The 17,327-nt window shown below is 39.3% G+C and overlaps 2 protein-coding genes across 2 annotated transcripts in view; one reads left to right on the forward strand and one right to left on the reverse strand.

Annotated features, from left to right (window-relative positions):
- Positions 1 to 7,442, forward strand: part of LOC142902113 (ubiquitin-conjugating enzyme E2 L3) — an 8,935-nt gene extending 1,493 nt beyond the window's left edge. Inside the window, exons 2-4 of the mRNA XM_076046945.1 lie at positions 3,954 to 4,049; positions 4,146 to 4,332; positions 6,415 to 7,442. Coding sequence (XP_075903060.1) covers positions 3,954 to 4,049; positions 4,146 to 4,332; positions 6,415 to 6,569 — 438 coding nt within the window. The 3' untranslated portion in view covers positions 6,570 to 7,442. The remainder of the gene's footprint in view (positions 1 to 3,953; positions 4,050 to 4,145; positions 4,333 to 6,414) is intronic.
- A 3,106-nt stretch (positions 7,443 to 10,548) lies between these two features.
- ydjc (YdjC chitooligosaccharide deacetylase homolog) lies at positions 10,549 to 15,792 on the reverse strand. Its single transcript, XM_076046943.1, has 5 exons — positions 15,616 to 15,792; positions 13,387 to 13,546; positions 12,738 to 12,837; positions 12,415 to 12,592; positions 10,549 to 11,659 (listed from the first exon to the last, which is right to left on the reverse strand). Exons 1-5 carry the CDS (start codon positions 15,777 to 15,779, stop codon positions 11,332 to 11,334), a joined length of 930 nt encoding a protein of 309 aa, XP_075903058.1. The 5' UTR covers positions 15,780 to 15,792; the 3' UTR covers positions 10,549 to 11,331.
- Between the last annotated feature and the right edge of the window lie 1,535 nt (positions 15,793 to 17,327).

Raw genomic sequence — 17,327 nt, forward strand, 5'->3', positions numbered from 1 at the left:
TAAAATTAGGGTTTGGGCGTTCCCAAAAAACATTTGTATCATAAGCACAATATTGATTGAAGTTGCTCAATAAATATTGTTTGGATTTCTTCTGCTTTACCCATCAATATTAACAGAAAGTTGTATAAACTGAGAAGTCATTATAAGCAACAATCACTTTATATTTATTATTATTATTATTATTATTATTATTGTTATTATTATTATTATTATTATTATTATTATTATCATTATTATTTGTAAAGTATAGTTTTGTTTTGTTTTTAGCTATTATATCTAATATAATGTTATTCATGATAAATTGTTGGTTGTGATGTAGCCTTGTATTTGTAAAATGTGCTATTTAAGCACACTGACATGACCACCCCACAATTAGGTTGATTTAATGAAGAATATCTTGTCTCTAAAAACTAATGTGAAGGAACAACATGTCATTATAAAGAAGCTACATTCATGCTACTGTTTTAAAATGTATTGGCTAGACTAGATATGTGTTGCAATTATCTGTAATTGAATTCTTCCTAGTCAAAAAGATCCTTTCAGATATCTGCATTGTCATTGTTCCTATTCACAATTGTCATGTCAGATATCCTCAAAGACATTCTTTGTAGGAGAAATGATGTCACTTTTGTGATTGTACGGGGTTCTCATTACACAGATCTACAATTCAGATGTAGGTATCTGTATGAATTATGGACGTCTGCAACTGAATTACAAGTCGTAATTCCAGTTTATATAATCCTGACTAGTTATAATCACGGTTAAATAAAATATCCTCAGTACCTCTCAATTACATATATTTTCTACATGGTCCCTTTTAGATATCTTTACATTAAGAAAAAACAGAGTAAAAAATGAATGACACGAGCGTGGATTAAGTTCACTGCTAAGTCTCAAAGGGGATCAAACTATACAGGAAAAAAATAGAGCCAATGCTACAGGCCCATTGAGTCCTCCAGGGGGGCTTTGCATGGGGAATAATACTGCCGGAACAGACTTCTACTACTACCTGTTCAACTTTTCCTCAGCCTACTCTGGTGATGCAATGAAAACCTTTAATATATAAACTGGAATATACGTTTTGAAAGATTGAACTGGACCCAGTGTGAGCACTTGTAATGAATGTTCAATTGTGAATAATTTTCTTTCAGGATCCTTGCGAATCTGATAAAATGCTTTTTTTTTTTTTCATAATGAAACACAAATGTGTGAATAAGTACGTATTCCTGGATATCTTAAAAGTAGAGCAAAGGTCAAGCACAGCAAATTCAAACTGCTCACAATGACGTTTCAATGACGTTCAAAACTGAATCACAGATTCAGATTCAATATCTATGTCTTAATTTCCACATGCTCGGGTCTGCTTGACTGATTGCTTGTGCGACCAGAGGCGACGTGATTTTAAGGGAAGTTTGTAACTCGCAAATTCCAACTTTTGAGTCGTATCCTAAAAGTAACTTACACTTACTATAACTATGAGTGAGTGTGTGTGTGTGTTAGTCTTTGAATGTAGTGTGTAACAATAAAATGTAGTTCTCATAATTACATATGGGTGCTGATGTGGACGCTACATGTAATGATTAGCGGTTAAAATCAGCTACTATTCATTTTTCTTTGACATAAAAACCAGCCTGACTTCTGTCCTTATTCTTTTTATCACCTGTCATAATTTTAGTTTAGTTCGATTGAAAGAAGAAGGAAGTATAACAGAGGTTAAAGAGATGAAAAAAGAAACGTAATTTCAACCAATTTTGAGAGAAACGTTTAAATGAAGAGAGGTGGGGTTGAATAGGTAGAAGAGATGGTTGGACACTTATCAAGTATGTATGTTGATAAAAGTAGTGATGGTGCATCATTCTTGTCATTAAAAGTCAGACACAAATAGATCACACAGCACTTTGTCAACACATTTTCACATACAGCGCTTCTCCCCAGCGCACTAATTCTCTGACTTTATACATACAGGGGAAGTAGGTGTGTAGGATGTGATGGTGGGGCATCTAAAGCGCTTTCACGCTGCTGCAACAGTTTATTAGCGAAACCAGGCGTGAGGTGAATGTTTTGTTTTTTTTTCTTTAATTATTTGTCCAAAATGATTTGCTGTGCTGTACAGACTTTGGGCATTGCTGTACTCTACTGTACCAGCTTATAATTAATCATAAATGTACCATGCTCAAGCACGGCATGGAGCCCTCACACTGGCCAAGCGTATCGTATTCTATGTCTTGAAAGTGCTTGGGCACTTTCAACCTTGCCTGGTGTGAGTGTGACCCTAAATGCTGTAGATGTGGTTGGTGAGTGTGTTTTTGTTGTACCCAGTAGCATTGTTGAGTGCAGTTGACTCATTAGGCAGTTTTGGGATGTGTGCAAACAAATTCTGATAAATGATAGTCAGGATAATTGCTTTATTTGTGCCAAGTGCATAAAGCTCAAACAGGAACACACTTGTTATTCATTTTATTATTCTTTGCTGTCAGCAACTATTGCTAAACAATATAAATCTAAAGTATGAAATGGATCAGAATATGTCTGCACACTTTAATTATTCATAGTGTAATATTGATTTGCCTGGCATTGCAGGATCTGTGAGTGAGCTTCCTAGGCTAAGAGCAATTCTGGGGAACACGGTTTCCCTTCACAGGCTACTTCAGACGGTTCAGAAGAAGCTCTTTACACTAAGAGCTTCTTAACTGCTCCTGGAAACAAATGCAGTTTTCATTTATAAATCAACCAAGTGACCGACCCACAGACATGAACTCTCGCAGCTTCTGTTTTTACAGTAATTTACTCTTTACTTGTCCTTGTCTTTCTCCGGTGCTGGTGAGCCAAACACAATTCTCCACGCTGGTGAACAATAAATATTTATTCTATTCTATTCTAAAACTGGGTCCATGAAATTTGTGTAAAGATGTTTTTGTTTTTGTAAAAGAGATCAGCAGCAATGATTCGTCCCTACTTGCTTCTGATTGGAATTAAAATGAGGGTTAGTGACGGGGCTCGGATAGAGGCAAGGAGTAGTTTCCACTTGTGTTCCAACACACAGTTGCATGAAGTGCAAAATAATCTGCTTCATTTATGACACTAGTAAACTGCAGAACTTTTTTCCCCTATTAATTTGGTTGGTAACAGAGACTTTTGATTAACCTCGATTTCAGGGTTCATGGTTTTTTACAGATTTTGTGTCTCTCCAAGTCTTTCTATAATGTAATTGTGTAGCGTTCCCAACGCAGTGGCTGCTAATTTGAAGTAAGTGTGCAAAGTTTTTCAACTCTCTGCAGAGAGAAAATGCAGGGAATATGAAATCATGCGGGCTCTGCATACTTTTTGCATTTTGTGCAGAAATAGTTGATTTTGCTGCCTTGGCCTGCACGATTACCAACAAATCAGTTCAATATACCATATGTAATAAGTAGGTAGATATGTAGGGTTTTGTTTTTTTTGTTTTTTGCCTTAATCATTTGTATTTGCTGCATGTTAGTCTCCCTCGCTGCTAAAGAGACCAGAGACTAGACCAGGGGTCCCCAAACTACGGCCCCGCTGCGTGTCTCTGTCCGGCCCCCATGAAGGCAGTCATAATCCCCCCCCCCTGCCACGTAACAATTCGTCAACGAATTGCTAAAAAAGTTTGGAGACCACTGGACGAGACCATGCACCTGAGTGCGTTGGTCCCTCAGTAGAGTTAATGGGGTGAAACCTCTTCTCTTCAAGAAACAGACTCCTTGTTTTGTCCTCTCAATGAAATCAGCTGATTTCACAAAATTTTTCTTAAAAGTTGTGAAATATTTCTGATTCATGTTTGCTCATGTGAGAGCAAACGAGCTGCGTCATGAAAGTAGGCATCTCTAACAATACATCTATAATATAGCTGATAAAAGACATAAAGGGTCACTATTTTTCTTTCCTATGTTCAACTTTAATAACCTTGTGGGTTTTTGTTTTTTTTACCTTGACAGGAACTTGAAGAGATTCGCAGATCTGGAATGAAAAACTTCAGAAACATTCAAGTTGAGGAATCAAACCTGTTGTCATGGCAAGGGCTCATTGTGCCTGTAAGTGTGACTCAGTATGGATGACTGTTTTTTGTTTTATTTCTTACATTGGTTTGCTTACTCTCAAGAACAATTTCTTGTATTTCTTTCTTGTAGGATAACCCTCCTTATGACAAAGGCGCGTTCAGAATTGAAATCATTTTCCCAACGGAGTACCCCTTCAAACCTCCTAAGATCACTTTTAAGACAAAAATCTATCACCCCAACATCGATGAGAAGGGCCAGGTGTGCTTGCCTGTGATCAGCGCAGAGAACTGGAAACCTGCCACCAAAACTGACCAAGGTAGGTTTCTGTTTGTTTTGGGTGTTGGTTTCAGTTTATGTTTTGAGTGCCTCACACATTGACATTTATTCCACTTAGTTGCGTATAATATTTAAATATAGAAAAGTGATAACATTAAATGACAGTTTTATCAAAAATGTCTTGATCAAACCAACAATTGCATTTCGATTAAAAGTTAAAATTTCATTAATCAATTTAAAGCAGTAATTCAATTAAATACAGCAGATTCACATCTGATATTGGGCGGATATTAATTTAGGATTTCAACTGAAAAAAAAGGTGCAAAATATTGCCTTCAAAATATCCTGTTCAACTTGACCTGTAAGAAAAGCTAAATAAGTTGGTTCAGGTGACAAAAAGAAGAGATTATTTTATTCAAATTCCAGAAGATTTCCACAAACTTTGCGTGGGGAATTTTGGAAGCTTTCCCAATTGGAACTTTTAGTGGGAATTATTGTGAATTTATGGTTATTTAGTGGGAACTGGATAATTTAAACAAACTATATAAAGTCCAAACATAAATGACAGTTTTTGTCAAGGAGATATCTATGCAATATAATTCAATTGTAACATGATGTTTTAATAGATTTTTTTTGTTGTAGAACTTTGAGTTTTAATTATTGTATTGAACAATCAATTTTTAAAACCAAAAAGCAAAAGAAAAATTGTAAACATTAATGCAGTGGCATTTAAATGAATATGGTTGATAAACTACTTGAATGTTAAGCAAACTGTTGAATAGTTTTATAGCCCAGGAGACGGGATTCACTCGTGGTGTGGTTTCGAATTCGGCTCCGTCCTTCTCTGTAGAATGTTTGGTGAAGGTTGGATGGGCAGATTGGCCCAGGGGCAGACAGACAGAATAAACAGGGGTGTGGCCTCAATAACCCTTTATGCAGCACACTGCTGTGGGATGTGAATGAGGAAATAGCTGAAATATTCAAGTGTGCCTGATTATAAGATATTTTTCCCCAACCACAAGCTCCCTGTCGAGGGCCAATATTGGATTTTGTAAATCTCTTGTTTATTCCCATACATTCCCGTTATCTCCCATATATTCCCATTAATTCCTGTTAATTCCCATTAAATGATTCCAACAGAATTTTGCAGGCCTAGATCCCCCATATCAGAGTCTTTTCTTCTTTTCAGCGCGTGTTTAAAGACGCTGTTAAGACCATCATTTCATCATTTCAGAAGACACGAATTTTATCCAGAATGTCATTGGGCATTCTGAGTCGAGAACCTTTGAATGGTTGTTACCAGGAAGCCCATGTCACGGCTATTCCTTCCAGGTGCTGGGTTTTGCTCTTTGCTCAGTTCCTTTGCTCCATTTTATAGTGTGTTTGATGTTCAATCAAGTTGTTCATTAACACGATTGACACAAATGTGGAAACACCCTCAGGGCCTCATTCACTAAAGGTTTGCGTGCAGGAAAAAACATCCAAAAACGTCATTAGATAGATAGATAGATAGATCGATGGATAGATGAATGGATAGATAGATAGATGGATAGATCGTTGGATGGATCGATGGATAGATCGATGGATGGATGAATGGATAGATAAATGGATAGATAGATGGATCGATAGATGGATGAATGGATAGATAGATGGATGGATGGATAGATGGGTGGATGGATGGATAGATCGATGGATAGATCGATGGATGGATGGATGGATAGAAAGATGGATGGATAGATGGATAGATGGATAGATGGATGGATGGATGGATGGATGGATGGATAGATATGCTTTATAATCCCAAATTGGGAAACTACGCTGTTGCAGCACTAAAAACAATACAAAAAATAAACTATACAGTAATTACAAGAGTGAGTCAAGTGAATACAAAAACACGACAAACAAGATACAGAAAATGGCGAGTATCTTCTAATCTTATAGATTTCAGTTTCTAATCGTTGGTGTACAGAGTTTTACTCTAATATCATCAGGTGTCAACAGCATGGCTGCGCACTGTGGTTTTGTTTTTGTATTTTTTTGTATTTTTTTTTTTTTTTTAACAAACTTTTAACAATCTCAAAGGTTTTGCGTCTTAACCCGATTTCTCCATGGTCTCTTGCAGTAATTCAGTCGCTCATTGCGCTGGTGAATGACCCCCAGCCCGAACACCCCCTGAGGGCAGACCTAGCGGAGGAGTACTCGAAAGATCGTAAAAAGTTCTTGAAGAATGCCGAAGAGTTTACAAAGAAACACGGCGAAAAGCGGCCAATGGACTGATCACCTGACAGGCGTATCGCCCTCTCTCCCTCCCTCGCCTTCTGTCTCACTCGCCCAATGAAACATCCATGCCCCCCCCCCTGCCCCCCTCTCACCCACCCGCCCCCTCGCCGCCCTCAAAAAACCTTTACCACTTGCTCGTTTACTCTTCTTCTCTGCCCTTCTCCCCTCCGCCAGTCCTCTCCGTAATCCTCCCTCTCCAGGGGACGAGAGGAAGCTCGGTGGAGGGCTGAACCGCGCCAAAACTCCCCCCCCCCTCCTCTCTCCCTCCTCCAGGACTCTGTTGATCAGACAGCATTCTCTCCCCCCCACCCACCCACCTCCGCACCTCCCTCCTCCCCTCTAACTTGAGCCTTTGATCTATTTCTTTTCAGTTTTTTTAATGTGGAGATTCCAACAAAAAAAAACAACAAAAAAATAAAACGAAGTAAAATCTACGCTATATTCAAATGAAGAGTGAAAAGGAAGTACTCAAGATTGATGTGTTGATTTTCCTCCGGTTTTCCTCTCTCTCTATATATACTCTCATGTAAACTAAATATCTCTTAGTTATGGTTCACTGAATCACTTTCTTTTGAGCATCATCACCCCCCGTACTCTTTTAATCTAATAAAATGTGACTGAAATAAGCTATAGGGAGGACCTGTAGTGTGTGCCGACTGCAAAATCTTTTTACTTCCCTCCATTACTACTTTTCTTTTTTTTTTCTTTTTTTTTTTTTGTTGCGCTGTACATATCTGTAATTCGGGAATAGGAGATAATAATGGCAGAACGTAGAATTGCTGAAATGCAATGGACCATCCAGTGCATAACGTTTCCACTGTATGCATCATGTCACGTTACAGCAAGCTAAAGTAAAACTCTTTGAATATTCTCAATTGTACTTGCTTGAGGTGTTCTTGTTGTACAGTTTATACTCCTCTGATACGATAAAAGAGCATTTGATTTGCTTTTTTGGACCCATAATCATTTCATATTTGTCCTCCTCTTAGATTGTTCCTGACGCGAATTGACTTGAGAGAATTTGTTTTGGTTCATTGGAAACTTTTGTGCATGTCTTTGTTTTACCATTCGGCACCCACGTTAACCATCACACCAGAGACGGAGTCCTGCAACGCACCTAGAATTAATGCATATATATATGCGCGACGGTACTCCGGCATCCCAATGACTGACGGAAGGACCCGACTCATTGGAGGACAGGAAGGGAGGAGACGATAGCCTGGGCTTTTGGAGGCAGTCCGAGAAAACGGGTCCACTTGAAGGCATCTGAGGAGGGACGAGCTGTGCAGGGGCGTGTCAGGACCGGGCGGGAGGGGTGGGGGGGAGGGGACCGCAGTGGCGGAATTAATCATCATGTAACAACTGTTTCAATCTGGTCCCAATATTGTTTCATAATAAAGACGGCTCGTCAATACAGCCTCTCTGTCTGCCTGTTAGTCACTGGGATGTTACAGTTGGAGTGAAGCCCATCAGCCCACACACCTCAGGGTTTCAATGAAGATGTGGAGGAAGTACCAAAGTACTCTGTAACAGGGTCCTTTTTGTTTTTGGTCAACTTTTTATTGTTTTGTATTCGAAGGACACACCAAGCGAAAAGAAAAGAAAAAAAAAAAAACGGGCAAAGGTAAACAATAAAAAACAATGAACATAGATGCAAATATATATGTGTATATATATTTATATATCTATAGATATAGATGTATAAATACACACACCACAGATCCCCACCCCCACATTTGTGAATTTGTAAATCTTATGTTTGATTTGTACTATTCTGCTATGTACCTGCCTGAATTCCTGCAAATACTTCTTCTGTATCTAAATGTCAAATTATTCAATCTGATTATTGAATTTGGAAGACGCCCACAAAAACTATAAAAAGATCATGGCATTTTTTTTTTTATTATTATTCATTCAGCATTATATCAAAAGACAGCCCAGTAAATTTGCCTTAAAAAAATACAGAGTGAATGTATAAATTAGCAAATAAATACCCATGTGAAGTAAAAGCACATTCAAAATACACTGAAAAGCAAATAAGACAGTTAGGGCAACAAACCAGCATGAGCAAAGGTGTACCAGACAAATCAGCTGGTGGGTGTAAACATCAAAGAGAACTTACAGACTAACCTAATAGATTGGTAGTGGAATTTAATACACCTTGCACTGCTGGTACAATTCCAATGCCTCGTAGGAGTAATTGCTCCAGGCATAAATTATTTAATTTATGATAAAAAAATAAATAAAAAAAAACCTTTAATTGCGTTCTTGCTTTTGTTATGGGTGATTAAATGGCAGATTAAACATGGATGTTAACACATTTAATGATTTGATTTATGTATTTATTCGTGTAATTTTCATAAATTGACATTATTAACATGAACCATTACATTAACCTACAATGTGTACAAATGATATCACTTTTACAGATTAGAGAGCACAGCTGAGCACAGCAAACAAAAACAAAGAGGCTATGGAACTCCACCTCTTAGTGCTCCTCTCACCTCCATCACTTCGGTGATGACCACGACCCCAAGAGCTGGAAAACCCAGCCCTGAAGGTCCTGGTGCCATGACTCCACCTCGCCATCTGTGTTCAGGATCTCCGACCAAAACCAAAACAGTCCTTTATAATACACTTAAAGGTTAACTGTGTAATATTTGGAGATTTTGAGAGGAAACAAAGAAGTTGTATTTTAGATTGCAGCGCTCATTCACTCACCCTCTGTAAACTACAGCGGCCTGCTCACCCAAACCTGGATACTTTGTCCACCTTCTTCTTTGTTGGTTTATTTGAGGACGCGAGTGTTCACCCTAAATACGAAAAGTGCTGTCAGGCAGCTGGATTGTACACACCAGGCTTCCTTAGAAATATGGCGGTGCAAGATGGCAGCTAACTAGGAGCAGGACCCTTATTGGTCTATGTATATTATATATAAATAAGAACTGTTCTGTGGGTAGGAAAACCAAATTACTCTTATTGTAATATGTATTAACATATTTATGACCAGTATATCAAGCTTTTATGAATACAAAAATTGTATACGTAAATCGTATACATATTTATACATACACATATCTATCTATCTATGAGAGCTTTGTAAATACTTGTATTGTTCACACTGCAAGTCACACTGACCTGTCTGCCACTCTGGCTACTTCTCTCTCTCTCTCTCTCTACTTATTGTCTCTGTCTCTCTTTCTTCATTTTTTGCCTTTCCTTTCCACCCAACCGTTTAAAGCAGATGAATCACTCTGGAATCTGGCCCTGCTCCAGGTTTCTTCCTACAGGGGAGTTTCGCTCCTTGCTTGCTCTGGAGGGATCAGTTGATGTTCTCTTGCTTGTACAAAGCGCTTCAAGACACCCTTGATAGTGATTTAGCTCTTTACAAAGAAAGTTTATTGATGGATTCATTCATAGGCTCCGCCCCCTTCCTAGTAAAACAACAAGCACTTGCTGAGAGAGCAATGAAAATGTTAAGTAAGTAAGTATATGACGCAAGAATGTTAATGCCAAGTTATCAAGCTGTGCATGCTAACATTAGCTAAAATTAAATATACCCACTGGAATTAACTAGACTACACCTCTGCGCCAATGTTCCTCTTCCACCTGAACTCCTCCATCATCTAGTCTAACCATACAGCACTAACAAGCATATGCGCAGGTCTGTGTCTCCCCAGCAAGTGATGAGCAAGACCTCAGGAGGCGGAGCTGGAGGAGCTGCTAGAGGTTTCTTACCACTGTGAAGTTTTTCCTGGCCGATGTTGTATCAGGACCCATGGTTGTTCTCTGTGATTGTAAAGCGCTTTGAAGCCTGGATGTGAACTTAGTGCTTGTACTAAAGTTGATTGATTGAAGGCTGAGGCGAAGATTCACACCCACCCGAGACCCGAAAAGGTTACCAGACAGAGTGCGATGTGACACTCTGCCCAGATTAAATAACACCACTAAAGCTTCACATCGTGTACTTTAGTACTTTATTACCTCGCACTGGAATATAATGAAAATTGCTTGTAGCACCTTTATGTAATCAATATTCGAAGACTCTTGATCACAGTTGTATTATTTTTTTTTATATAAAGATTGAAAACACAAGTGTTTTCTTGAACGGACAGATGGGATTGAAGGGGTGGCAACAAGAAAAAAAACTAAACAAACAGGTTCAAGTTCCTGCAGAGAATTACCTTTCCTACCTCCTTGCATATGGACAACATGGCAGTTAAAACATCCTATACGTAATGTACCATATACCAAAATAAACAATACTATGGCTAAAACTCCTATCTGAAAACCTCCTGATCATGAAAGTGCCACTGTGCTAAAGTGAGAAATGGATCTTGCGATAATCAATTAAAAAAATCGATAAAACATTTAACAGTGTGAAAGAGGTAATTCTCAACTAAACACTGAGAAACCGGCCCAACCTTTAAATGAAACCGTAAGATTGTGTTGCCAAGACAGACCACTGACAACAGGAAACCTCCGCTTTGGAAAGAATGCAGTCCTCAATGCCAGTAATAACATTTGATTGTGCAGTGAAAGGGCATATATGAGTTTTGTAAAAGAGCAGCCAGCAACACCAATGGCCAAAACAAAATGACGTCAATGACGTTTTTCACTTCCAATCGCACCTCTTAAATGACAGAAGGTCCCGTTGGGGGCAATCTTTTTGCCGTCTTGTTTGCTCTTAGAGGAGAAAACAAAAGGGAAACTTTGACGAAGACGAGCCTTTGATTTCCAACAGAACCCACTGCACCAGTTAGAGGTCTTTAAAGGCACAGAGCTGTACTCTCTCCTGGTGGAAGAGGGCCAGCAGTGACGGATCGCTGAGAATACGGAGTTCATGTTGTCTGTCGTCAGACTGGGAAAAGTCATCTGGGCCCTCTCCACATCCTCCTTCATGCGGCCGACTGGGATACCCAGGGTGTACCATTAGCTCTGCCGTGAGCGCAGGCAGCTCAGTGCCTGGATGACTGGAGGTGGTGGCCGACTGCTTAGCAGTCAAGCAATGCCTCAGAGCTTTCTGTAGGTTGGGGATGGACATGTGCTGGCCCATGGTGGTCAATCCAAGGTACACATCTGGCCACCTGTGGACAGAGTCAGTGTGTTGGGAGCACAATGTTAGCGAACCTTCACTTTGAGCGTCAACGACAAATCCATCAAGCTGCCTGACAAAGCGCTTACAGCCCAACTTCCTAAAGGGGCCTTCACATGACGCAAGGTGCAGATAAAAGCTATATGACTCCTATATGTGATGGGTATAGCTATCTAGTCAGATAGAAAAAAATAAATATTAAAAATAGATTAAAGGTTAAGTGTTTAATATTTGGAGATTTTGAAGAAGAAATAGCGACATAAGTGGTTTCATTTTAGATTGTGGTGTCTTTCACTCTCCCTCCTCCTCAGCTTGCCAGTGAAGTACAGTGGCCTGCACACCCAAACCTGGATACCTGGTCCACCTTCTTCTTCGTTGGTTTATTTGAGGACATAAGTGTTCACAATGAATACGAAACACGTTGTCAGGCGACCTGGATTGTCCACACCAGGCTTCCTTAATAATATGTTGGTGCAAAATGACTGCTGGGAGCAAGACTCTTGCTATATGTATTTTCTTATATATATAAATATGAACCGTTCTAAGGGTAGGAAAATCAAATTACGTTACGATGTATTTATCTATCCCTATCTATGTCTAAACACCTTGACTCTCTTAAAAGTGGTGGAGATAAAAACACAATGATGCTTCAATTTAGGTCCAGTCACATGACTAACCCAGAAAAGCCCATGTGAACCTTTTTTTTAGCCTCATTCTTTTTTTCTTAACACATCCAGAGTGACAGACCTAATTCCATAGCGTGCAAAGACAGGCATGGAGTCGTGGGCATCCTTCTCCACCTGGGTATAGAACCGTTGGAGGTGTGCTGGCAGCCATGGGCAGCTATGCAAACCTATCTCCATTGGAACACGAGTATATGGAATCCTTAGATCTGACAGGACCTGCGCAAACACTTCACGCACTTCTGCAAACACACAATGGAAGACATCTGATCAACGTAATCTGTAATCTGTGTCTATATGTTATATAATGTGAAATTGTGTGTATTATTTGATAAGACTTTTAAGTTTTTATGTTGTTTTTCTTTTCACCGTGAAACTGTACATTACCTGGCAACACATGCACATGCTGATGTCCATCCATATGGTGAGGCAGGTGGCCTGTCAAGTCTTTGAAAAGTGCGACTTGGGCTCTCAACTCTAGCTCTACCTGAGGAAACAAAACATTTGGACGTTGAGCGAATACAACGCATTTCACAATACAATATATTCCCATGTCCTACTGGTGTCTAATGCCATGCAAATCCCCTAATGGCCTTTAATTATGGACCACGTTATGCTTGAACCTATTAAAGAGCTCAGGTTTGGTTCTCAAGCGGCCCACTCAGAAAAACCTCTCTGTGAGAATAAAATGCCTTCTTAACTTTTGTCTTTTATTTTGTTTACCAGTTTCGTTTTGTTTTGTTTTTTTTGTTTTTTTTTAAAGAAAGGCTTGGGCAGCTCATGATGCTCTACAGGTAGGTAATGCGATTATTTACAGTATCAAGTCTGACAGTTTCATCTGCCTTGGTGAATTCCACCCTTCTACTGTAAACCCTTAGCTTTTTGGTCAGGGTTTAAGTTGTGCTCTACACCAAGCTTACGGCAAGAGAGGGTTAGGCGTCTTGGAAGACGGACAGACGGACGGATGAACAGATCATACATCCTTTTTGCAAAGAACCAATGTTTTTAATCCAAGCTATCGCGTTAAGTAACGTACCTGTTTCACACAGAGTTGACCTCTCTGTAAGGCTTGACGGAAGCCCATTTTTCCATGAAAGAAGCCACATTGGTTTATGAGTGTTTGGACTTGCTGGTGGTTCTGACATGCTGGAATGCCTTCTGAGAGGTTTGCATGAAGCCCAATAGGTATGTTGTGCCTGACAAGTAGAGATTATTTCAGAGGTTGTTCATGTGTTAATACGCTACCCTCACAATGTCCAATAAATATTTAGGATTTAACTCCGTAAAAGGGACAAAGCCTTTCTATGTTTGTGTGATTTCCCCCCCCCCCAATCGATATCAAAATTATCGTCACTGTCTGAAACTTAAAGAACTAGAATTTAAGATTAGCACCTGATAGAGCCTGACTGTCACTACACATTCGTTGTTTAGAGGAACCATGTTGAGCGAAGCGAAGCAGCCCAAAATTACAATGTAACCGGTTAATATGGCTTAAAATGAATTCAGTGAAAATGTACCATTATACACTACATATACCAATATATCTGACACAAGGCCAGGCGGAAGGGAATCGCAGCTCCAGCCCACATTAGCTTCTACATTCACAAGCCAGAAGCATAAATCGCCTCGCTTTTATTTTAAAGCAAAAAACAGAAGAAAAAAAAACAAGACATCGTTTGTTTCGATGAATTCACAAATCAACTGGGAAAAGTAGAGTGAAAATGAAAAGGTGCAGAAGGACATAACAGGAGGAGGAGGTGCCAGACAGGGTCTCATTAAAGTCAAATAGTCATGTATAGAGTTAGAAAGGCAACAAAGTGAATATAGTGCAACCAGAGAAGGTTTAAAGCAGAAGAAATTGATGCCAGCAAGCGTTTCCACCACAGAGTTCCTCTACCGTGGTGGCTGCCAGGAGGAGTGGGGGTGGGGCTTGATCTATTTGTCCTATCAATAAGCACGTATATAAACTTACACAACCTACATATTCAAAGATATACCAAAAATAGGATTTTATCATCAAAAAAATATAGCCAGAGTGCATCCATTTCTCTCCCTGGCCACTAATGTACCGAGGTGCCAATTCATTCTTTATCTGCTGTCATTGAGACGACTGTAACACCCTGCTCTCCTGTCTTCAGGACTTCAGAGGCTGTTGACATTTACAAAAGAAGGTTAAAGACGCATCTTGTTAATCAGCCTTTCGGCCGACCTTTCACCTGACCTTTTCATTTAAAGTTTTATATTTAATCAACTGTATTTACTGATCTTTTCACTTTATTTATTGTCTTGTCATTTATTGTATCTCATGCTTTGAAGGTTTTTGTTTTTAACTCCAGCGCTCTCAGGGGGGGGTTCTCCACACTGGCAGCTGTGTCTGCCCTGCTGGTGGGGGTGCTGTCTTTTTGTCCCCTCGGCCCAGCTGGTCGGGTGTCTCCCCACTTTGGTGAGGAGGTCCGCCTGTCTCCCGAGCTCAGGGGTATAGGAGGGCTGGCGGCCCTTGTGGCTTTGGCCTGCAGCTCCTCCCAATGTGGACTGTCAAATAAGTTTGTGTTCCAATTGATCCTGGGCGGCCCTGCCATGTCTTCCCATGGACAGTGTGTGTGTGTGTGTTTAGTAGGAGGGACAGGTCTTTTTTTTGTTTAGGTATATTTGTTTTAAATATGTTTACACAGTATATAGGTTTTATCATTTTGTTTGACATTTTTTGTCACTGTTGTAAAGCACTCTGAGTTACATTTGAATTGTATGAAAAGTGCCCTATAAATAAAAATGGAATTTGATTTATTGATATATACTACCGTTCAAAAGCTTGGGGTCATGAAATAATCTACTGGAAGGCTCTAAGAACATTAATTAACATTATCACGAATATCAGTCAGGATGAGCTCAACACATACATACATACAGATATGTATATATATATATATGTATATATATATATATATGACCCCAAGCTATATATATATATATATATATATACAGATATGTATATATATATATATATATATATATATATGTATATATATATATATGACCCCAAGCTATATATATATATATATATATATATATATATGTATATATATATATATATATATATATATATATATATATATATATATATATATATATATATATATATATATATATATATATATATATATACATATATATGATTACATGAAAAACATCATGACACATGCGATGATTGTGATTACATATAAAGCAATCACCAAACAACAACTGAAAGAGCATGCTGATAGATTACCTTTTTGCCAGGTCGGCTGCCTCTTTGGCAGCAGATGCATTAACTAGTAATGACACATTAGAAATCCCACCAGCCTGAAAGCATTCAACAATCCCCTGATTCCTCCGAGGACAGTAGCCAAAATCATCCCCTGTAATCACCAGCATTATTGTGGGCTGTGGCATCTTTGATTGGTCACTGTTGAGCACAAGAAGACATGCCAACGCGCATTAATCCCATTGTTTATTTCAATAAAGAACCACCTCAAACACTTGACGACTGGTTAAGACGTTTGCTTTACTATTCAAAGTTATATCAAGAGACAATATTGTTATATTATTCTTTTATATCATAGGAATAAGAAGTGGAACCCTCTTTTGGGGGCCAGGTCTTAGAGACAAGTTAAGGACCTGAGTAATCAAGTAAACTAAAACCACTGCTGCATCGGAAGAAGCCAATATCCTTTCTAATCTACTTTTTGACGGCATCTTTGGACTTTAAGGGGTAATTTGGCATGGACTTCTAATGGCCAGGACCTACTGGTGAGACTATATAATTTTCCAGCCTCCGCCCTGGGGGTGCCAGGAACAGCTTCAATAATAGCTCGTCGCTGGAGCACCCTGCAATTTTTAAGAAACGGTCTCTTTGCACAAATCAAACGCCACAGTGAGTTTGCAGGTTCAGGCAGAAATCAGTCACGCACAACTTTGGTAGCTACATTTGGATTATGTTTTTCTCTACATTTGAACATGATGTGTGCAATAAAAAGTCACAATAATGGCAAATCTTAAAAGCAGGCACGGGCAAACTACGGCCCGGGGGCCACATGCAGCCCGTTCAGCTTTTTAATCCGGCCCACCGAAGTTGAAGAAATTATATCAAGTGTACGGGGCTTGAAAGACAGATATTTAGTTGTGCTTATGCTCATTTTCAATTGATAGTAAAGTACTACTGTACCAACATTTTCTATATATCCCATGATATGTTATTTATTTTTCCTCCTATGAGGTGGGTCACCAAAACACTCCATCCATCTGCTCCTGCTCCGGCGCCACTGTTAAATTTTAGAACCCACAGTGGCCCAAAAGTCAAAAGGTTTGCCCACCCCTGGTCTAAAATATGGGTCTTTTGTCAATACTCAGAAACAAACAGAAAACCTAATGTTAAAAACAAAACAAAAACAATGAACAAAACAGTGCTCATGTCGTTTTGGAGATGGACAATTAAATCTCCTCGTACAAAACCAAATGGAATTTAAAGAAAACGCTTTCTTGGACTTTGGCACTACTCTCCAATCCCGTACATATATCATGTATGATATTAATGTGTATTTTAAATCGGTTCATATTATTTAAACTAGTTTTCAGAGGACACCTGTGTCCCTGTGCGATTTACTGTAAATGCTACCGTGGCTTAACGCAAGTGACGACACGTTGCAGAATTCCATTGGTTAACATGAACAGCGTGAGGCTTTTAACTTTGTAATGTGTTCGCAGGCTATTCGCGTGTTTTGAAAAGACTCTAGTTAGAATACCGTTCCACTGAGTCGTCAAGCTTATTACCTGGTCGAGTCTTCAGAAGCCTCGTCACTCAAGCAGGTCTCGCACGCGCTGACGTTTGACAAGGCGGAAGCTCTAGTTCCAGTTCCCGGCACACCGACGCGCCCATCAGCTAGCAAACCTTACACCACACACAGCTAGACGTTTCCCCTACTCTATCTCCACGTTCTTTTG

Source organism: Nelusetta ayraudi, unplaced genomic scaffold, assembly GCF_046127955.1.
Source record: "Nelusetta ayraudi isolate G7.1 ecotype Tasmania unplaced genomic scaffold, CSIRO-AGI_Nayr_v1 ptg000092l, whole genome shotgun sequence".
Taxonomy (NCBI): Eukaryota; Metazoa; Chordata; class Actinopteri; order Tetraodontiformes; family Monacanthidae; genus Nelusetta; species Nelusetta ayraudi.

Coding starts and splice junctions, on each gene's coding strand:
- ydjc (XM_076046943.1), bottom strand. CDS start 15,779: ATGCCACAGCCCACAATAATGCTGGTGATTACAGGGGATGATTTTGGC. Junction 12,593..12,737: donor GCATGTGCATGTGTTGCCAG/GTAATGTACAGT, acceptor GTGTGTTTGCAG/AAGTGCGTGAAGTGTTTGCG. Junction 11,660..12,414: donor TTTGCACGCTATGGAATTAG/GTCTGTCACTCT, acceptor CTCTGTCCACAG/GTGGCCAGATGTGTACCTTG.